Here is a 24,772-nt window from a genome sequence, read left to right on the forward strand (position 1 = left end):
AACTGAGAAGGAGAGCAATGATAGCTAATGAATCAATATGCAGGTTGTGCAGAAGGAATGATGTACAGTTTGTGAACCTATGGCCTGAGTTTGATTAACGGAAAGATATGTACAATGCTAATGGACTGCACTTAAATGGATTTGGCGTTAGGTGTCTGGAGAGAGCTTTATTCACTGAAAGTGTGGAAGTGCAAAGTCAGGAAAACTAAAAGCGGATGCAGACAAGCGTGTGTGAAGGCACCCATGAAGCGAATGAACAAAAAATGCAGAATATAGTCTCACAGGTAACAATATCAAATGGGGTAGTCAATTCAGTATGTAAAGGTGGCTGGGTGTCTAAGGGAATGCTACAGTTTCTATATACTAATTCTAGAAGCATAAGAAATAAGAGGGAAGAGTTTTTGTCACCAACAGTATAAACATGAGTGAGACTTGGCTAACAGCAGATGACATAGCTACAGGGACAGAATACAATGCATTTACCATTTTCAGGGAGGATAGAGTAGACAGGACAAGGAGTGGTTTACTGCTGATGATAGCAGATGAATTGCAGCAAACAAGATTTAGGAGTCAGTCAAGCAGATGGCAATTCTTTAGAGTCAGTCTGGTCTGAAATCAAGGCCAATAAGAAAAAATGTAAATTTGGTCACTGCTAGAGACCAGAGGATGTCAGAGAAAGACATGTATTAGCATATTAGTATGCTACAATGAGTGCAAGTTGAGTAATTATTATGGAGGACTTCAACACTTCAACTTCAGAGACATAGATCTGAAGGAGGAAAGATCATATGGCAGGAAGGAAATGGAATTTATACCCTTAATGAGAGATAATTATTTGAAACAGAATGTGATGGAGGAGACTGTGGGGTACGAGAGTGTTGGATCTTCTTATACAGTCAGAAGATCTGTTCATAACTAAGGTGGCTACATTGCCTCCAACTGATCATGTGGTCGTGACTTGGGAAGTAGCACATGGAAATTCCAGTTAAGAAGATATATGTGGAAGTAAAAGGCAGGTGATTATGATACACTTAGGAGGCAGCTTGAAGCAGCACCATAGCATAAAGATCTGCAAAAGAAGAGTGTTCACAGTACATGGGGGAGTGTCAAGGGATATCCGGAGGAAGCAATATCACACTGTATACCTGAAGTCAGGAGTTAGATGGATGAGTGGTATCATTAAGCATGAGCTGTAAAAAAAAGAAAATGTTGTGGAGGGTATATAAGGATTGAGTTAGCTGGTCATAAAGATGACCAGCTAACTCATGAACAGTATACAAGGATCAAGCAAGAAAGGTAACTAGCATGGTAAAGAAGGCACAATCAGATTATAAGAAGAAATTACCTGAAGAGGTGAAAGGTAATCCCAAAGAGTTTTTCATTATGTGCAAAGTAGAGGAAGGATAATTTTAAATGAGTGCAGATGGTAGAGAGGTAAGAGAAGCAGATGAAATTATTGAGCTACTGAGTGACCATTTTGCAAAGAGTATATCATCCAAGTGAAGATATTATGGTGACAAGGACTGATATGAGAACAAAGGTTGATGAATTAAATGTAATTTCGATATTGCAGAATCTGAATGCAAATATAGCTGTGTGATTGGATGGGATATTGACTTGCATTTTAAGAAAATGTGGAGGGTAAATGGCGATGCATTTGACTAGGCTCATTACTTTAAGTCTCAGCTCTGGCAAAATCCCAAGACAGTGGAAGGAGGACAAAATAATTCTTTTGCATAAAGGAGGATCTAAGTCTGTGGTAGTAAATTTAGAATTTTCCTTCTACCACCATATTTACTGAGACCAATCAATAAATGTGGTGGTAGAAGGAGTGGTAGTAAACATATTGGAAAGGTTGGTCAAAAAGAGAATTATTATTATTATTATTATTATGAGACGCCTCCAAGGAGTCCAAAGAATCATCAAGTGCAGGCACCTGCTATACAACTCTCTGTCTCCACCACTTAATCCACCAAATACAGCCAACTGCCACTACCATCATCTATACCAATGCCATCTACTGCTCATCACCACCACTAGTATTTTTTGTCTGTAAATTGTGTGTGTACTCAAGGCCGATTTGTCTGTATGCAAGATGAAAAACCTGAGTTTCCAGGAGAAAAAAACCTTGCTACCTCCATATGAGATCAACTAACTCACTTTCAATTGAAAAAACCTATATAAAGATTTTTCTTGTCACAACAAGAATTGATCTTCCACAATTGGAAGAATCACTGTTCTTCCAATTGTGCTACAGAGGCACTGAGAATTCAGGAATGGGTGGATAAGACTATAATATCTCTATTTTGCAATCTCTATTCCTTAGTCCATTTGTTTCATTTATCTTCTGGACTACTGTTTTCATATGGTATTCATTTCCAATATTCTATTTAGTTTTGTGTGTTGACGTCTATGAGGGATAGCATGGCTTGTGAAGGGTAGATCATGCCTTAGTAATCTATTAACTTGTAAAGTTTAAATAAGATGAAGTAAGATGCAGCTTTGCCAAAAGTTAGGTGAGAGATGAGTTGGATAAAGGGAATGGCTACATAAATGGATTTTGTAAAGGCATCTGACAGAATACCACATGAAACTTCATTATGTAAATTGCAACAAATGTAAATAAGAGAAGGAGAGCAAGAAAAAAAATTATAGTAATTCCAATAATAAGAGGAGTAATTAATCATACTACATTTTGTTTGCCAAGTATGAAAATTATTAATATTAGTGAAGATATTAGAACACAAAAAAGTAAGGTGAAAGAACTGATTGTTCTGGCATTTAATGATTTGAAAGGTTAAAAATATTTTGAGAAAAGATATGGAAGAGTTATTTGAAAAAGCAAAAAAAGTAGAGTGAGAGAGTAAAGATGCAAGTCTACTGCAATGTTATATGATAAAGGCATGCTGAGGAGCAGAGTAATGATTGCAAATAAATCAATGCATATTACGTGCATAAGGAATTGTGCATAGTTTGCTGACCTATGGACTGAATTGCACAGATGAAAGGATCTATACAATGAAACTTGGATTGCACTTACATGGATTTGGAGTTAGGAGTTTCAAGAAAGTGCTGTGTGAAAATGAAAAGTTAAGAAAATTAATGGATGCAGGTGTAGAAACGCTTCACAAGTTTCTCTGAAAATGTGAAAATTATTTAAAAGCTGCTCATATTTTGCTTCTATGGAAAACTGCTTCTATGGAAAAGATGAGCTTTATCCCACAGGATACTGTGTTTAGTGTCAATACTATGCTGTGCCAGACCAGACTTTTGAGATTTCACGTATTCAATATACTACTGATGTCATTAAATTTTTTCCCCCACGACAGAACAGTTTGTCTGCACAAAGTATATCAAAGTACATTCACAAGGGATCTGGTAAGCACCAGCTAAAAATAGAGGCTACAGGTTGTCTTTTGTAGGTGGTAACAGATGTGAAATTTTGTTGATGGACAATATGTGAGAATAAGGTGATACTTCTTCAGAATTCTACCAATAGGTTCAGAGATACCAGAAATATAAGGAATTGGAACTCTGTGGTGTGCTGAAGAATTGTCACATGTTGGAAGGTAGGCAAAGTTATCTGTTGAATTTGATAAGGGTTGTAACCATTCAATTCCATTAAACTTTTGATAGTGAGAAGTTTCTGTTGTAAGCTTGAAAGAGAGGAGCACATATTATTTGCTCTATTAATTCCCGAGGTGCTAGTGCTCTGGGACTCCTCCTTCATTGTTTGGGTCCCTTAAATTGGACCCAATTTCTAATTTTGGGCTCCCCCAGCTAGAGCCTCTGAAAATGAACTTACCCCTAATAGGGGTAACCTAGTAGGGGTTACTCCTTAAAATGAACTTACCCCTAGTAAAATGAATGGATGAGAACAAAGTATCTTCCTGAAGGTTCAAAACATATAATAGTTTGCCAAAAGTAGAGGGCTAGCCATGGCAGTGCCTTTAATCTGTTTATAGATCTCATGTTTCCAGCTGAAATATCCTGATTATATAACAAATTCAAAAATTTTCAAAACAAAAGGAGGGAAATCATCATATAATAAACTAATAGTGTCAGATAACAGAATGTTGGTAAATGAAAAAAACAATGTCAAAGCTGACTAACATATCCACACTATTTGAATATTCTTGATTTTTTTGAGAAAATGTGTAGAATTCTTGATAAATGATCTGGATTGTCCAATATGGCCAGTTAATAAAAGTGAAAGAAATTTAGCAATTCTATAGATGGGAGAGTCAAACAATTCATAATGGATCTTACTGGACAACCTTCTTTATGAATTTCTGGGAGACCATATAAACAAGGATCCAAAATGGGTGCATAAATATAAAGTATTTTGATTCCAACTAACAATTTCATCAAGGAGCTTATTTGATTTACTCTGAGTTTTTGTAGGGTTATAACTAATTTCTTGATGGGTGCAGGTATCCTGTAAATCTATCTTCCTCTCATAGTCGGCCTTATTCATTACCATTACAGCTTTTCCTTTATCCGCTTTCGAAATAGATATATTAATGAAAGCAGGGTATGGAATTCAGTAGTAGATACATTATACGAAGGTAATTTGCTTCTAAAGAGTAAAGCAGCTACTTTAAAGCATAATTTATTAGCATCTTCACTTGAAAGTCTCAACAGATTGTGTTTGATACTATGCAAATAATCAAGATACAGAATGGATTTCAGTGTCACAGCAAAATCACGGCCTTTAGCTAACACACTAGTCTCAGCATCAGACAACAGGCATCCAGAAATGTTAATAACCCATTGATTAGAAGTGTTGTAAGTAGAAAAGTTTTGCTTATGGCATAATGATTCATATTTTTGAATAAGTGGATATGAATGTCTTTCATAAAAAGTGGGTTAAGCTTGTTTAGAAACACATAAAATGATACCTAGTAATTCGACATCCAGAGTAGCTGAAGTCCTTCTTTCAAGATCTATAACAGACTGAATATTAGATGCTAAATCTTTTTTAGCCATGCGAAGTTGGTTCTGTATCAAGGAAAAACTTGTGCTAATCTAACTGTGTGAGCTCCAGAACCAAATAATCTCTCTAAATCTAGAAAATGTAGGGACGAAACTTGTCTTCTCCATAGAAGTAGTTTTAAGTATGAACACTTTTCAAAGAAAGGTGTGAAGCCCTTTTACATTGGCCTAGCCTGAAATGGAACTATCGTCTCTCTCTCTCCCCCAAAAGTTTGGGAGATTCTCATTTTATATAAACATCAAAAATTGCTTTAATATTATTTATTAATATTAATTTTGATTTCTAGCTTGTGACAACCATTTTTAATTGATAAACCAATTGTTGTATGCAGCTTATATTTCTGTTCTTTGATTTGCTTGCTTCTACACACTGATGATGTATTGTTATTTTTTGTACGAAATATCTGAACTTTCATTGAAGTTTATTACTCTGTATCATGTGATTTTGTTGTTTATAGTTATGCCGTAGGTACCTTCAATTAGATTCCAAGAATACAGTTTCTTGGAATCTTTAATTTATAGTAAAACCAAGTGAAAAAACTTTCAACATTTATTTCTGATCCAGAGTAATTTAATAATAAGGGGATACATCTTCTCACTACTTGTACATGGGAAATATATGATTTCTTCATTACTTCGACCTTGGTATTCCCTTCTCGGTTTGGTTCCCACTGATGAGATCTAAATAAAGGTTGAAACCAGTCTGGGTAGTGGCCCCTCCCATAATGCATAGCATAATACACTCCAATGATGTGTGTCGTGCATTATGGGATACTAAGACAATTGACACTAAATCATTAGTCTCTATATAGTCACCTGTAATGGCCATTCTAAAAAGTTTCACAATGATAAACATTACTTTGCATCACATTTTTCTTTTAAAATACTTGGTATTTCTTATTAAGTTATATATGGTGAACAAATTCATACAATTCAGTATTTACTAGCACATTTACTAGTAATTTTCACCTGTAAAATGGAAAGTAATTTTATTTATTCAGTGAATAATAGAGATGATCAAACATCTGAATATTCTAGTTCATTTTCATCAGACAATCAGCAAGTTCAACTGAAATACTTTCAGGCAATGCATTCTACTTTCCTATCATTCCTCTTCAGTTCCTATTTGGTATAAAAAGCATAATGGCTTAAACCAATTATAAATCTCCTACTTGAAAAGTATTCAGTTTTTATGCTTGTTCAGAATTAAAATAAATTCTTACAAAAAAAATAATAATTATTTTTTATAATTTAAATCTGCATATTAAGCACATGTATGTTAATTATGTTTTAAGTATGCTTCAGTTTATTATTATGAAAAATTCATATAACAAACTTTATGAAGAAAGAGTAGAACAGGAAGTCATTACACTGATAGTAAATACTTTTCAAATAGGGAATTTATAATTAGCTTAATCTGAATGCAGACAGAACACTAATAATTGCTTGGAAATCAATACTTAAAGGATATGTGCAAATGGCTTCCCGTTTGCAAGCACTTGGTTGAGGTTCTCTACAGATTGTTTCAGCTGGAACTAGCCGACAGTCACGACAGCATGGTGCATTCTTGTCACTATTAAGAGATACAAATATTTGTACACAGCAATGCAAAAATTTCATTTCAGTTTCAAATTGCACATCATAAATTTATCTAAAAATGATTCAATAATCATTAGTGATTCAAATTGATGAAATGTGTGTAGTTCTGGAAAACATAACCACAAATAAGTACTGGGTCATCTTTTTTCTTTTTCTTTTTCTTTTTTTTTTTTTTTTTTTAGTTTTAAATAGAAACAAAAGTTTGAGGCCTTGTGTTCCATATTCTTTAGCCTTGCTTTTTGCATGTGTTAGCTGAACAGATTTCACTAAAATTTTGGTATTTAAGATACAAGATACTTATGAAAAATTCTCAAGCTATCTCTGTTTTTGTATCAATCAGATCATCTGCAGAGAAGCAATTTGGTAAAACATTCTGAAATTATACAAAACATAATTCTGAAATTATATATAACTTTATTCTGACTAGACAGAATTTAAGAATGAAATTCAGTACATAGAATATACACTAAAACTGATTACCCATCATATCAGTTTTGCATATTTTATTATGAATATGCATATAGAAACATCATCAGATATACAATAAAAGAACTGTAATAATGCATATAACCCACACAAAGAATAAGCAGAAGTATGAGACTGGCTGTTTTCTTTTCTTTTAATTCACTGCTGATTTCAAAAAAAAACATATTTTATGTTTGCATTTACTGCAGTGAACCATAATAGTTTGCTCTATTTGATTCTGAGCTGGTTGTCTAAGTGATGAAAAAAAAAATACTATGCTTCACTGTATTAATCTCACACATGAAAGACATTTTTGAAATGTCTTTCATGTGTTGTCAAATGGATTTAAAAAAAAAAAAAATTGGCTAGAGAAGGGTCCCCACATTATCTGACTTTCAGTCCACTCACAACAGTACTAAAAACTGCTGTGTTTCAAACCTTGCATGGATGGAACTGAAAAAAACAGTGAGTGTACTTTAATAGCATTAATAAATTAATAAATTAATTAAAGAAGCATAAATAAAAATATGATTGAGACACTGTTACTACATAGCAGTTATGCATCTGTGAAAATTCCTGATTTATTTTTCAAGAGATCCTATTTTCAGAGGAAGACATTTCATTTCTTAATTTATCTGTCTCTGAATAAGTGTTTTTGCTTTATTCAATTTTGATTTCCACCTTCTATTATTACAGGTCACAACTATTAATTGAATGTCTTACAGGTCACATCTGTTAATTGAATGTCTCCTTTTCTAACAACTGATTCTACTTGTGATCTATCATCATGGCTTGCCTCCACATTATTTCTTGCTCTTGTTTTTCCCTGTTCTTCTTTAAAGAACAAAGATTGTATTTTAGAATTTTATCCAACCAACAGAGTTGGAATTTAGTCTTTCCTGATAGAATTTCCAAACAATAAACCAAAAATGAAACAGACAAATAATGATGGCGACACTGCAATCAAAATAAGTCACTCTCTCTCTTGAAAACTAATTCATTCAAGCAAATACAAATCAAACCAAAGACAACATTCTAAACATACCAGAATCCCTACCAAACAAACCTTCACGTGAACTTCACAACATCCGTGGTATAAATTCCAACATAAATGACATTCATCACCAGTTACAGGCATCTAGGTCTACCTTCCTGCTTGTAACAGAAATCCAAACTGCATCCACATCAACCACAGTCCCAAATTACACTCTTCCTGAAAGGAGGAGGGGGGGGGGGGGAGAGCATTCTGTTTGTGTGGAAACTTTCACAAGATTGTGGCCTGGTATCTCCACATCTGGGCCTGGCTCCCACTGAAGAGACCTCAATAAAGGTTGAAACTAGTCTGGGAAGTGGCCCTTCCCTTAATGCATAACATTATACATATCCGCAAGGAGATGTGTTTTGCATTATGGGAGATACTGAGATAGGAGTGATGTAAGCTTGCTCCACCTTTGCAACGAGTGGCACTACCTTACCCCAGTCCTGAAGATACTTTCAGGTGCAAACTTTGTTTGCTCACACTTGGATAAAGGATTAAACTAAATTTATTATTGAACCTCACACTTTGCAACATTGAACTGACAGTTCCATACTGTCAGTTCAATGTTGTGGCATTACAATCTATTCATGTCCCCCTGTGAGGCCACATTTGTTTGATTCTCCAAGAGGAGAGGTGGCCTGTATGGTATATCTGGAAGAGCTGGTTAAAAAAAATAAAATAATAATAAGAGATATTGGGAAAGTTGGAGCTTTAGCAGGAATTCAGATAGATATATGTATGGTTTGCATTAGTTCATTGCTTATAGTAAAAACTTCTGCATCACATTCAGCTTGATCAGTAATATTGGAGAAGGAGAGCTAGTTGGAGTTGTGGACATTGAGGTTACACTCCTGTGGCACCTGTGCCTTTGTGTGACCTGGCATTTCCTGTTAGAGAATGCCAAATTTAGGATCACCTGCTCTGGTTCTAGGTATCCCTGCCCCATTTAGTGACAGTCATCAGCATTTACTGTTCTCCAAACTCTGAAAACCACTCAGACATATTCACCTTTCTCTCCATGAAGCTCAACCATCTGCAATGCAGCTATCCAAATACTGAAGTAATCTTCCTTGGTGACCTTAATGCCCATAACTCCAGCTGGCTCTTCTCCTCCAAAACTACTGATCAAGCTGAATGTGACACAGAAGTTTTTACTATAAGCAATGAACTAAGGCAAATCATACATCTATCTATCTATCTGAATTCCTGATAAAACTCCAACTTTCCCAATACCTCTTATCTCTTTTTAACCAGCTCTTCCAGATACACTGTACAGGCCACCTCTCCTCATAGCAACTCAGATCACAATCTAGTGACAGTTTCCACTCAAACAGAATGCTCCCCTCTCCCACTCTGATCACACCCAATCCCATGTTCTTTGGCATTACAAAGGCACAAGCACTACCCTTCCTTTCCACCATGGTCAGACTATTACTTCTGCTCTTCTGGTTAAAAAAAAACCCAGATACCTGCATTGAATGAGTTACCGAGATTATCCTCACTAGCACAAGCTTTCATCCCCTATTGTAGCCAAAATTCTCATCCACTTTCCAAGCTCTGCTTCAAGTTCAACAGAAGGTGTATGAAAGCAACTGAAGGAAAAAACTCAGCATACCAGAAGCAGCCCACATCAAAAGCCCAAATTTCATATTCAGCATATGCCGAAGCTTGCAATAAATGTAAAACAACATCAGCAAATCCAAATGCAACTTCATAAAGACCAATAGTAGAAAACTTGCCTCCTGTCCAAATAGAAGCCATATCTTTTGGTCATTCACAAAGGCCCTCAGATGCAACTTCTATTTACTTGAATTTTCATCTCTTTAATCCAGATGGCACCACTGTTACAACACGTAAAAATAAAGGTAACCTCCTAACATCACTTTTTATCCAACTTCTACACAGATGACAAAGACAAACTGCCTCCTTCAATGCCAGCAACTGAGCACCATATTCTTCTTGTGGTTTTTTGGCAAAAAGACATAATAAGAACACTAAAAAGCCTCCAGTCCCAATGGCATCTCCTCAACTGCTCCAGAGCTAACACCAAACCTCTATTATCTCTTCAACCTTCTGTACTCAGCTGGAACTTATCCCAACATGGAAGCAAGCATATATATTTGATCAGTTCAAAAAAAGGGAAGATAAAACCCTATCGTACAACTATCAACCAATCACCATCACCTCACAATCCTCTCCAAAATAACAGAAAAAATTATCAGCAGTCACTACACTATCTAGAGTCTCACCAGTTAATCAGTGACCACCAGTATGGATTCTGTCAATCTAGATCCATGGCTGATTTCTTAGTCTACACCACCATCCATGGTCACATGAAGGAGAGCTCGTTGATGTAGCTTTTGTTTGGGTTTCCATGGTACGTGCCATGGAATTTACTTACTTACTGTCCTCTTCCATTGGAGACTGGTTGAGTCTTCCATGTTTTCACAACAACCTCCAGGAGTCGCTGTTCCTTAAGTGGCTGGTGAGCTGTCTATATGCTTGTAATCCAGAGTTGACCTTTATTGAGGTTATCCATATTCTTTTAATCTTGCATCAGAACAAGGTTCGGTAACCCTTTTGATGGCATTCTCTTGACATGTCTGTACCACTGAAGTTGTCTTCTTTTGATCTTTTCTATTAATGAGTCTGTATATTTTAGGTCTTGTCTTACAGTTTCATTTGTTTTCAAAATGGACAGAAAGTCATTTTGTTTTATTTATTTTTCCGAGACATTTCATCTCGAAAGCCTCCAGTTTTCATATATATCTGTCTTCTTGAGTGTCCAAGTTTCTGAATCATATAGCACAGTGGGTATTATAATTGCATTATATAATTTTATTTTTAGAGGTTTGGAGATTTTATTATTTTTCCAGATTTTTCCTAGCTTATTAAATGATGACCATGAAGTCAATATTCTATGTTTAATAGTTGTCATGGTATCTAAGTGTTCTGTTATTACTGTTCCTAAATAATTGAATTGTTTTACCTGTTCAATTGTTGATCCATTCAAGGAGAAGTTTACTTTTTCTTCATTTTTTCAATTATCAAGATTTTTGTTTTGTCTGTATTTATGGTCATGCTATATTCTTTAGCCGTATTGTTTAGTTTGGTCATTAGGTTCACCATTTTTCTTTTGTGTCTGCTTTCATTATAATGTCATCTGCATATTTTATGTTATTAAGGTTATAACCATTTAGGCTGACCCCTTTTTCTCCTTCCAAGGCTTGGTTAATCATATTCTCTAGGTCAGGCATGTCAAACACATGGCCAGCAGGCCGCATGAGGCCCACCAAACTTTGTAACCAATTTGGTTATTTAACTTTTGACAACACTGAATTAAATAAGCATATTTAAAAAATTAACATTTCCACTTAAGATTATTTTATATGCCAAACTACTCTGCAATTTCTAAAGGAAATAATGTCCTATTTGTCATTTCAAACAATTTTGTTACACCGCTGCATAAATATCAAATTTTACTGAATTTTAACGAGCAAGTCTACGTACACGGCTAGCCTCCGATCGCTGACCACAGCAATCGGAGGCTAGCCATTAGCAATTTTCAAGTCGTAAGAAAGTATAGTGTTTTCTTTATAATTAATAAAGAATTTATAAAAATAATGTCGAAACCTTCAACCAGTATGAGTAAAAAATGATTAATTGAAGAAGAACATTGTAGTTTTCAAAAAAATGGGAGTTACAATATTTTTGTATTCAATGAAAAAAAAATTTATGCCTGATATGTAGAAACTCTATTGCAGTTTGCAAAGAATATAATATTAAAAGGCATTACGATACAAATCATAAAGAAAACTATGACAAATATGTTGCAAAACTTTATGAAGATAAATTGTCAGAATTAAAGTTGACACTTCAAAATCAACAAAATGTATTTACCAACCCTATTGAAGATAATAGAGCGACGGAAAAAACCAGTTATTTGTTATCACATTTAATTGCAAAAGTCAAAACCATTCAATGAAGGAGAATTTATTTGCGAATGTATTATTAAAGCAGTTGAAGTGTTGTGTCCTGATCAATTAAAGAAATTTAAAAATATAAGCTTATTTCGAAATACCATTGCTAGCAGAATTGATGATATAGCCGAGAACTTAAGGAAACAACTAAAATCAACAGTTCCAACATTTCAGACCTATTCCCTTCCAATTGATGAAAGTACAGATGTATGAGATATTGCTCAGCTGGCTGTTTTTATTCGTGGATGATATGAACTTAAAAGTAAGTGAAGAACTTCTAAAAATTATTCCTATGCACGATACAACCACTGGAGTTGATATTTTTGACGCTCTTATGGAAGTTTTGAATGAATACAATTTACCGTTAAAAAAGCTAGTTTGTCTTGCAGCTGATGGTGCTCCTGCCATGACTGGTGTTGTTAAAGGGGTTGTTACAAATTTAAAAGAAAAATGCAAAGAACAAGGTAATAATAATTTTAAACAGTTTCATTGCATTATTCATCAGCAAACACTATGCTCCAAAGTTTTAAATGTTGGACATGTCCTAAAAAATGTCAGTAAAATTTTAAATTATATTCTTGCATGTGGGCTTAATCATCGCCAATTTAGTAACTTTCTAGAAGATATAGAAAGTGAATATAGCAATCTACCTTATTATACTGAAATTAGATGACTTTCCAGTCATAAAGTTTTAAAGCGATTCTTTATCAGTTGATCGATACCCCAATGTGTTATGTGCAATTAGGCGTATTTTATTTATGTTCAGCAGCACATATTTATGCAAACAACTATTTTCAACTTTAAGGAATAATAAAACTGCGGAAAGATCAAGATTAACAGACCAGCATGTGCAAGCAATATTGAAAATAACTACAGCTCAACAAATTCAACCAAATTTTGAAGATTTCGTTAATGAAAAACATCGTTTCTTCAAAAAATTGATATGTATAATTTTATTTAAACATGTAAACATTTTATTTTATATGTATTTTTGTAACATGGTTGTATTTTGTACTTATATACTCTAATGTTAATATTAAAAAATCTGTTTCCTCTTTATTTCGAGATTTTTTTTCTGCTGTGGCCCACAGCTTGATGTATAATTCTTAATTTGCCCTTAGAGGTAAATGACTTTGACATGCCTGCTCTAGGTAGATGTTAAAAAGGCATGGGAGAGATGGGACATCTTTGGGCTACTCCTTTACTGATGTTTATTTATCTGTTGTTATAGTGATGAATTTAATTATTGCTTCTGTGAGACTATAATATTCTTCTAAGTCTAGGGTATCTTCATCGATTTGTTTCTGTTTTAATATTCGTAATAAAGTTACTCTGTTTAAAATCTATAAAACAGTAATAGATATTTTTGTTATGTTCTCAGTATAATTCTGCTAATCTTTGTATTACAGAGATCTGATCCAATGTGGAGCAAATCTTTCTGAAGCCTGCCTGTTCTTCACTAAGAATGATCTCATATGTGTGCTTTATTCTGTTCTGTAATACTCGTGTAAATATTTTGTAAGAATGGCTGAGTAATGCAATTGGTCTGTAATTTTTACAATTTTTTTATCACCTTTCTTGTAAATTGGTATAATAATTCCTGTTCTCCAATCTTCTGGTATTTCTCCTGATTTTGTTGAAAAGTGTGGTAAGGAATTGTAAAGTTGTTTGCTTTCCTTCTTTCCAGAGTTCTGATGGAATTTGGTCTATTCCTGGTGCTTTATCTGATTTCATTTGTTTTAGAGCATTCTCCACTTTCAATGGAAGGATCATTAACGCATTATGTTTTGAGTCAGTGTGGGGCTTTGTTATTAGGTAGTTATTGCTTTCATTCTTAAAGGTTTCTTGGTAGTGTTTCTTCCATCCATATTGCTTTTATTGCATTTGGATTTCCTGTTTCCTCGCCCTGATGGTTGATCATTGTTAGAGATAGTGATGAAAAGTTTTTGTAATTTCTTTAATTGTGTTTTTTGAGTTATGGTGTTTATGTGCCTCATTTCATTTTTCTGCTTTTTTGTTTAGCCAGTTTTCTTTAGCCCTTTAGCAGAGTTTATCAATTTCATTTTTGAGTTTGAGTTGTTTGTATTTCTTCTGGAAAGGTCTGGAGAAATGTGCACTGTTGCTATCAACATTTTCAGGGCTTTCGATCACATTTGGCATCATCACTCTATTTGCCACCTTCTGTAAATGGATAACCAGCTTCCTCTCTGGTTGTTTGCTGAGTGTGTCATGGTGGACGGCACCCTCTCTATGAGCTTGGCCACCAATGCAGGAGTGCCTCAGGGCTCCATTACATTACTGACCCTCTTTCTCCTATACATAAACAACCTACTCTCAATCACCACCAATCCTATCCACAGATTTGCCTACGATAGCACACTTCATTCATACTACTCTTTCAAACCACACAGTCCTCAGATATCCCAAGCTTCAAGATCCTCTGCAACCAATGTCTTACACAGATTGCCATACCATCCTTTGGTGGAGCAAGGACTCTGCCGAAGGATGGTATGGAAAGCAGTGTTTAACTTGGTCACCTTCAATGCCACCAAAAGGCAGACCTACCTTTTATATTATAGAAAGAATTCCCTTAACCCTGAATAATACACAAACTGCCAGACAAGATCAGATCTCTCTCTTTGGACTGACATTCACCTCCAGCTTCTTCTGACCTAAACACATCACGTCACATAAATCCCAAATCTGCCCATTCTTAGAATACTGTTCACATAATTGGGGTAACACACCTAAAACCACCCTAACAATTCTTGATGCTGTCCCAAGGAGAGCAATCCAGATCATAGATGAAATCTTCTTCACATTCATTTCAACCTCTCTCACAAATGCAATGTTTCAGCTCTCTTCTACAGATGCTTCCATGGTCACTACTCCAGTGAACTGGCAAACATTATTCCTATGCTTAATGTTGGACTTGTTAACATAAGAGCAGCAATGCACAACATCCTTATCCAGTACAACTGAAAATATATCAAACCTGTTTCTCTTCTTCCTCATTTATCCCATCTACCTCTGTCCTCTAGAACAGCCTTCCTCATAATGTGATTCCCGACAATTTTAACCTCCAGCTCTTCATGAGAAATGTCAACAGATTTCTTCTTTCTTCATCCTTACCTACATCTCACAGGTCTACCTCTCATGTGTGGGATAAAAACACTCCAGTCATTTTATAAAATACAGTTGACTCTATAACAAACTCCTATGAACCAAGGGAATTGTTTGTTATAGAGGAGAGTTTGTTACAGTGAATTTCCTGTAAGTGCCTAAGAACCTTTGGTCAGTACTTTTCAGTAGTTTGTTATAGTGAGTGAATTGTTTATAATGGTGTTTGCTACAGTGAAAATTGTAATTGCAAATACATCCATATCCTCATTTTTAATATTTGTTTTTCAACTTTTGAGCAATTCATTATTACTGCAGTAATATATATATATACACTAAGAGTTCAAGAGCCTTAGTATTTGCCGGGTCCACTAAATTTGTTACCATGATTCCATGTTGTGACATGACTACAGAATACAGTAATGGTTTATTACAATACAGTCTTTATAACTCCCTGAAGTTTGTCTTTATTTTTATTTTGAAACAGACTGCAAATGAGAATTAGAACTAATCATCTGACATATCAATTTGAAATGCTGATCAATTGTAATGTTCTCACCCACCCACCCACACACACATGCTTGCTTTGAGCAATCAACTTTACTGAAATTAATGCAAAAAAAAAAAGAAAGAAAAAAAGAAAAACATATTAGAAATGATTAAGCAATATATTAGATAAATATTAGAAAATAAAGCAGTATACAGTACAAAAGAAAAAAACATTTCTAAGAGAAAAGTCAGAGGAAGATAAGTGTGGAATGGATTTGTTTCCAATTTAAAAAATTATATATATAAATAAGACTCAATGCATATATAATTTTGAAAGATCTAAGTATAGATATAAAATCATTGATATAAGCAATGATTTTATGAAACTTTCATAGTTTCTACATTTGGCTTTGAAATAATGCGAGATCTAATATCCACTTTATTTATATAATGAGCAATGAATTTAAAAACAACAGAATTCTTAAACTTAATAAATAACAGAATTCTGGAGCAAGTTAATTCTGTTACTTATTTAAGATGCATGATTTCATATGAAGATGAAGAGGACATAAATATGAAGTTACAAAAATATCTAAAAAAAATAAAATGTGTAATAAATTCTGTGCTTAAACCTAACCTAGAAGAGAGGCAGACTAGAGTTTATAATAACCTAGCTATACCAATACTACTATATGAAAGTGAAATTTGAACAATAAAAAAAAAGCAAAGATTAACAGCAGCTAAAATGAAATTTATTGGAAAAACAACAAATCTGATCATAAATGAAAAAAGAAATAGATGAAGGAATAAATAAATGAAGAAAGAAATATAAATGTGGCTGGATGTATCATGTGAAAAGAATGCAAATATAAAACTGCCCAAAGAATACTGGGTCCATGAAGAGACTTACTAATGGCACCTGAGGCAGGAACAGGCCATAATAAGCCTAAATCCTTGAATAAGAATAAGAAGAATATATAAATTTAAAAGTATGCCCTTAATAATAAATTTAAAAAAATGCTACAACACATAATAATTATTTGTATGTAATAATGTTTATGGGTTTTTTTTGCTTTATTTTATTTATATTTATAGTAGCAGAGGAGGATTGCAAAGTTATTGCCAAGTTTTTAATTATGCACCCATTCTGAAATATTGTGCAGCCTAAATAATTCTTAATGAATTTTAATTGTGAAAACATCTTTACCCTGAAACTGTAATATTTGGTACTGCATTATGATAATATGTTCATTTCAAAATCTCTTTTCGTTAAGAAAGACTAATCTCTTTTATCTTTATTTATTTCACCTCTTAAAAAAACTTCATTGCTTTCACTCAACTGTACACTGCTAATTTCCCTATGCAAATCTCTGCAAAAAACTTTCTATTTGGCTTATTTCTAATATTTTGTGGCATGTTATTTTTTAATGAGGAGGGGGAAGACAAATGCATGAGAAGAAAAATAAGTACTAAAACAATTTGGCACTTTTTCCCTCTCTCTCAATAGTTCATTAGTATTAAAGAGTTAGAAGTAATAATGTTTAAAACAAAATTAGAAAAATAAACAAATGTAGGAATGATGTCAAACAGAAGGATGTATGTGGACATTAGTAATAATTCTGCTTGGACAGAAAGGAAATGAATGAAATTTGGTATTAGGATGTCAACTAAAATTTTAATTATTGCATCAGACCATCTTACAGGAAAAACAATTTCAAATGATAGTAATAATTGCACTGTAACTATCTGATCATATTTGATAAATTTTTGTCAATAAAATTTAATATTTTAATTTAAAGAAAATTTAAGTTAAAATTTATTACTTAAGATCTTCATGAAATTTAAGTTATCTCAAATTTTATTTCAATTGGCACCCATTTTTATGACAAATTAGGCAATATCTTCACTAAAGTAAAAATGCAAAACACGCTCTATGTTCAAATGTTGTGATAATGAATGTCACTTTATTCATCACCATTAATGGCCTGGGCACAAAGCAATTTTCATTATTTTCTGGTATTCACTTCTGTATACATTGACAAGTGGCACAACTTTTACAAACTCTTTCGCTACACTTTTATATCATCTACCCATGCGTGTTGTTTTTTATGTTATCTATTTTAATGAACATCAAGGGTTTGATCTTTCTGCTGTTGCCCATCCTACAGGTGTGTTTAAAAATGGTTAAATTTCCTTCTAATTATTTTCTGCATTATATTCTCTTTCGAATTTACTTTGCTACAGAGTTCTTAATTCATTACCTTTTGCATCCATTCAATTTGCACAGCCATTCTATACCATGTTCTTTCAAATACCTATATTCATCTCATAGTCTTTAACTATTATGCATGTCTCACATCTATAGAGAGCTCTTGTGAATATGCATGTTTCCAGTACTCTCAGCTTTTTGTGTCAGGAGCTCACTGCTTTACTTTTCCATATGTTATCTATTGCCTGTAGGTTTAATTTTGCTTTGGTTATTCAAGAGCTTATCTCTTTATTACAGTCTAAATTGTTTATCTTGTTGCTTCCTAGGTAAGCAAAGCTACTAGCCTCCTTCAGCTCATGCCCATTGACTTTTACTTGCTTCTTCATTTCTCTTCACTCCAAATATTATCAACAAACAAAAATAATATTAAAGCAACTGATATAACCACAACAAAGAACATACTAGTAGCAGAGTTATGAAAGTAACTTATGTTCTTATATCCTCATGTGTTCTTTTTGTGGTTATATTAGTTGTTTTAATATCATTTTTGTTCCATCAGAACTTTCAGGTGTTTATCAATACTTTCCAGACTCCCCCCTCTTAACTTTGGAACTGTTCTTTCTAGTTCTTCATCTTCTTCAATAATGACTATATCATTTGCAATTCTGAAATTACTGATTCTTGTACCATGAACTAAAATTCATCTTATATTCTCCTTTATAACATTCAGTGTTCTTTCCAAATGAATGATAAAGGTGTTCAGGGAATATTGGATCTCCTTATCTCATTGTCTGGAATCATCTTCCTGATTTTCTGCAATTTTTTACAGTAGCAACTGCATTATCATTAATATTCTACAGCAGATATATCAGGTTCCTGTCCATTCCATAAGATTCAAATATAGCCAATGCCACTTTCTGATCTATGTTGTTGAATGCTTTCTGATAGTCAACAAAGGCATGAATATTTATAATTTTATGTAGAGCTTTCTAAACAATTAACCTTAATATTAATATCTGGTGCACAGTACATTTCTTCTGAATTCTGCTCATCTAGATTTTCTTCCAATAGTTTCCTTATTCTTTCTGTTAATATCATCATAAGTGCTTTTCCCCATATGGCTCATCAAGGCAACTGTTCTGTAATATTTGCAGTCCATTTTTTGTGAATGGGTGGTGTATGTGTGTGTGTGTGTGTGTATATATATATATATATCTCCCAACTGTGCTTGATAGCGATATTTCTGTCAATTCATCAGTTAACCTCTTCTGGATCTACATTTTCCCGTGTCATATAAACACTGAGCAGTAGCTCACCCATCTTTATCCTATTTCTTCTGTGTTCATCAAGATTTCACCCTTTTCATCTTTTATGGTTCTCAGCTCTAGAATGCATTTCTTGTTGATGTTTCTGATCATTTAATATATATATATTTTGTTCTATATTCATCACAGTTTTTATTGATATCCTCATGCTGCTCCTCTTTAAGCACTGTGATTTGACCCTTTTAACTGTCTTTGTTACTTTATTGCATTTCACTCGATACCATTCTTCCATTTCCACAGAAATATCTCCTCTAATCTTTAATACTTTTTATTCTTGAATTAACTTTAATATCTCTTATGGCTTCTCTGTCTCTGGGACTGTTTCTTCCACTGTTTTTGATCACAGACACCACTTTATTGTTTCTATCTGCCAGTTTAGTTTCTGTAATGGACTTCAATTCTTTCCTGAGCACTTCCCCTCCCCCCAGTGATTTTCTTACTCAATATCCTTCTATCTCTTTGACTTGTCTTGCTGTTTGAGTTTCAACTTGATACTGGCAATTATTATGCTATGCTACAATTACATGTTTATTCTTTGAAACATTCAACATGGCTATATTGATGTGGTCCATCTCTTCCTTATAAGAATCACATCTAGCATGTTCCTCATTCTCCCTTCAAGTGATCACCATGTCCACTTTCTACAGTGTTTTTGTTGGAATTTTGTATTGAAAATTATCATGTCATGCTTAAAGGGCAAACTCGAGCATTCTTTCTTGTTTTTAATAATTTGTTGATTCAACCCCAATGTCACTTCACAGGATGCTAATATAAAACATGCCTTCTTTATGAATACCTCCAACGATTTCTATACTTGTTCATATGTGAGACCACAAAATTTCTGGCTAGGCCTTGCTTTCCACAAGTTAAATAAATTTGCATTTTCATTAGTAAATACAAAATATTTTCTATTATTTCATTTTATAAAAAAAAATATTCTACATAAGTCCTATAATTTTTTCACAGAATATAAAAACTGCACAAACTGAAAATAAAATTGTTAACCTGCAAAACTGCGATAATCATTACCTGCATATTGCATCTGCCTTTAGACGGCAATTACCATCACAACAAGGATCATTATCATCACTATCAAGTAATCCAGCATCACATTCCTCTCCCTCTTCCACCAAGGAGTTCCCACAGAAAGATTCCTCTGGTTCTGTTGAGTGAGAGAGGAGAAAAAACTATGTTAAATACTGATTTTTGCATACTAATTGCATGTAAAAATAAAAAATAAATAAAATAAATAAATAAATAAAAAAGTTTGAAAGGTTCATAGGCTAAATACTACGACACACCAACAAACACATTCAAATTTATAACAGCGATAAACAACAAGCTAAAGGACATTTTTCCCCAGTCCTGCATACATGCTCGACCTGATTTAACCTTTGCCCAGAGAGAACAAAGATGCCAACTCCAAAGACAACTAGAAGAAAAACTCCAAAATGGAGACAACAGTTGGATGACAGACTACAAACAAACCAAACTAGTGCAAAAACCAAGTGACTCCAATAGTAGCCACCAAGGAGACCAATATGCAGGTACTGCATAGGAAACGTGCAAGACCCTTGCGGTCAAATCCATGCCTCACAGAACCTTGCGTATCCCCTTCGCCAACATTCCTGGCCTCAATTCCAACCTTAATAGTGTCCACTACCATCTGCGGTCTGCCAAACCCCACCTACTCTTTTTAACAGAAACTCAAATCTCACCTTACCCCCAGCACTATCCATCTCAACCTCCCTAACTATACGCTATTTAACTCCTTTCGACCCAAGGGTGGCGTTTGTGCATATATCTGCTCCGACATACCCTGCCAGAGAGCACCTAACCTAGAATCACCCAACTTTGACCTTCTTTGGCTAAAGCTATCCCTCCCCCACTCAGTCAAATTCATCTGCTGTCTCTATTGCTCTCCTAATACCACCAATCATTCTGAGCTCTTTCATTTCCTCTCCCTAAAAGTTGATTTTCTCCAGTCCCACTTTTAACCGCGAAGTCATCCTCCTAAGAGATTTTAATGTCCACAACACAGATCCTGAAACATTTGCCATCACTAATGACCTTACACAAATTGTTCAAAAGCCGACTAGAATACTAGATAACCCGAACCACTCCCCAAATATCCTAGATCTCTTCTTTACTAATGATCCCTCCAAATATGTAGTGAGCCCCCTGGGTAATTTTGACCACAACCTAGTGCTCATCTCCTCCCCCATGCAACAATGCTTATACAGTCACTCCCACACAAGAGTAATTTGGCATTATAACAGTGGCAAATGGGACAGTCTCCGAGACTATTATGCTATATTCCCATGGTTGGGTTATTGTTTCTGGTCTTCCAGTCCAAACATATGCACCGAACATATCACCAATCTTCACTGCCATGAAAACATACATTCCCCACACTACTCTGAACTGCTATTCCCTAACTAAACCTTGGTTCTCCAAAAGATGTGCCAAGGTGGTACAAATGAAAAATCAGGCATACCATAACTGGCTCAAATCAAGAACCCCATCCTCCTTCAATGCCTGCTGAAGCCCGAAACAGATGCAAGAAAATTATCAATGCTTCTAAAACAGAATCTGAATGGACGAAAAGCAGGAAGCTTGCAACCTGTCCAAATGGCAGCCATGCCTTTTGGTCTCTTGCCAAGATTGGTTGTAATTTTTGCCCAACACTACTCCAACCTCTATCATACCCAGATGACTCAATTGCAACATCACCCACAGAAAAAGCTAACCTCCTGGCTTCACACTTTACCTCCAATGCACACATAACTGACAATGGCAAATGCCCTCCAGTCATTCCAACTGCCCAACATGCAATGCCCCCTGTATCCTTTTGCCAAAAAGATATCATAAAACTGTTGTGTCTTTTTTTGTGTCTAAATTAGACACAAAAAAAGTCTCCTGGCTCTGATGGCATTCCTCCAATTATCTTAAAAGTCTGCACAACAGAACTGACTACTATCCTAATGCTACCTGTACACACTCTCTTACTCCACTGGTATATATCCCAAATCCTGGCCCACATTCAACACATTCCTAAAAAGGGTGACAAATCACTGCCATCTAACTACCACCCTATCTCACTCACTTCAGTCCTATCTAAAGTGATGGAGAAAACCATCAACTCTCAACTCCTGCTCTACCTTGAAGGTGCCCAACTATTAAGCGACCACCAGTACAGATTCCGTCAAAGCCGATCAATAGGAGATCTACTCTCATACATCACTGGACAAATGCCAAGGAGAAATTCAGTGAATCCCAAGTAGTTGCACTTGATATCTCTAAAGCCTTTGACCGGATCTGGCACAAACGCTTACTAAGCAAACTCCCATTATTTGGACTGTCTCAGGACTTCTGCAGATGGATTGCCAGCTTCCTGTCTGGATGAACACTATGTGTGATGGTAGATGGCTCCCTATCCATTCACCATTCAACTAATGCTGGGGTCCCACAAGGTTCAGTTCTCTCACCGACCCTCTTCCTTCTATATATCAATGACCTACTTCAGTTGACTTCTAACCCAATACACAGTTTTGCAGATGGCAGCACATTACACTCCTCCCTCTTATTTGACAACCCTACTCTACACTACCCACAGTACAACAATCACCACTGGCCTTAATTCTGACCTCCAAGCTATCCTCCAATGGGGCTCAGATAACCTCATCAACTTCAATTCTAATAAAACCCAATTCTGTCTTATTTCTCATAAAAAAGAGGCATTTCCAACAAACCAACAAAGAACCAACATTGTTTTTGATAACACTCAAATTCCCAGACAAGATGAGATCTCTCTTCTTGGAATTACCCCGACATCGAGACTCTCCTGGCATAAACACATCACAACCATTGCATCCTCAGCTTCCAAAAAACTAAGCTTTCTCTTTCACTCAAGATGCTACTTCACCTCTAAACAGCTGTTAACATTATACAAATCACAAATCTGCCTAGCTATCGAATACTGCTCTCACATTTGGAGTGGGCTCCTAAAAGCTCCATCAAAATGCTTCACTCAATACAGAGGAGGGCAATTAGATTGATAAATGACCCATCTCTCACCAGCTCACTCCCCTCACTTTCACATAGACACTTGGTTTCTGCAATTTGTATGTTCTATAAATATTTCCATGGAAAATGTTCATCCAAAACAGCATCACCACTCTGTACTAAGCCCATTGAACACGTACAGCTGCTGACCCAACATCCTTTCACAGTACACCTTGAAACCCACAGAACAAGTTTCTTTTCCTCCTCCTTCATCCCTGCTACTGCGGTATTGTGGAATAGTCTTCCCCCTGACGTATTTCCCAAGGAATACAACATACAGGCTTTGAAATCAAATGTAAACAGGTTTCTCCTTTCCCAACCCACTACCCATATACGGTACTAACGTACTATATGTTGACCAGCAAACCTATAGTACATGGGCCCAATATTTAAAAAAAAAGAAAAAAAATGGAAATAGTGCCTAGGAAGATGGCAACCAGTTATTTTTAATCATAGCCTCCTTGGTAAAATCATGGTTTTTCATGTCTGACAGTGAAATATTTAGTACACAGATTGGAACTAAATCACTTCAAAGCTATAACTGCTCAGTTTACCTGGGAAAGGGGGATGGCATGCATGTTGTAACTAAGGCATAATGAATTTCAGAAACAACAGAAAAGGATCTGGTTTAAAACTTGTTTAATTTCAAACTAGACTTTCAATGTTTCATTTGACTCTCTTACATCATGAAGATTAACAAAAAAGCATATTATAGAGTAGAGAATGTCATAAGTGCCTCTTTGATAACCATTTTAGCAGAAAACTTGTCTGATGCTCAATCAACTTGAAATCAAGTAAAAATCTACCAGAGACTGTTTAGATTTCTGGCATCATTTAGTTCTGTCAATGAACACTTGGACATTCTTGATGACAGAACAAATGGAATAGACAATAATTCTGGTATGCTGAAGGTGATCTTACAATAATAGTCCTGAAAATTTTGGATACATTATTGCAACCATACCAGTTAAGATTAGGAAAGTGCTTCATTATCCAAACTAGTTTTTCATATGTGCAATGCTTTCTCAGCAGTACCATTTTCTTTCATTTAATTCTGCACGTACATTGCCCAAATCCTTGCCAGTCCTGACTTACCATAAAGATGACTGCAGCTCATGTCAACAGTTCATCATGTGTGTTTAACAAGTAACAGGTATTCCATTACTTGTACATAATGTGTGTGCACATGCACAGGAACATATAATATTTTATCTATTTTTAAGGATTTAGTAATAGCCATTGCCTTAAAAAGTATGGCATGGTATGGATAACTCAGTTCAATGGCAAGAACTATGTCATTGGAACAATGAGATTTTGTGGCACGTGTGTCAGTGTTTTTAGGATATTATATTGTTGGGATAACTGATAGTTTGATTGTTTAGGTAAGTCTCTCTCTCTCTCTGTGTGTGTCTGTAGGCTTTCTATAAACAGAAAAACACAATGACCTACTTGAAAAGCCATGTGACTACTGTGTCTGGAAGGACAG

The 24,772-nt window shown here is 34.9% G+C and overlaps 1 protein-coding gene across 1 annotated transcript in view; it reads right to left on the reverse strand.

The window, feature by feature from the left end:
- The window catches only part of Tace (ADAM 17-like protease Tace), a 238,743-nt gene that overhangs the window by 69,409 nt on the left and 144,562 nt on the right, over positions 1-24,772 (reverse strand). The window contains exons 11-12 of the mRNA XM_090406973.1: positions 20,251-20,383; positions 6,467-6,568 (exon numbers count right to left, since the gene is read on the reverse strand). Of these exons, the coding sequence (XP_090263099.1) occupies positions 6,467-6,568; positions 20,251-20,383 (235 nt within the window). The remainder of the gene's footprint in view (positions 1-6,466; positions 6,569-20,250; positions 20,384-24,772) is intronic.

The sequence above is a fragment of the Typopeltis vanoorti genome, chromosome 17 (assembly GCF_054136105.1).
Source record: "Typopeltis vanoorti isolate ZY-2024b chromosome 17, IOZ_Tvanoo_1.0, whole genome shotgun sequence".
In the NCBI taxonomy this organism is placed as follows: domain Eukaryota; kingdom Metazoa; phylum Arthropoda; class Arachnida; order Uropygi; family Thelyphonidae; genus Typopeltis; species Typopeltis vanoorti.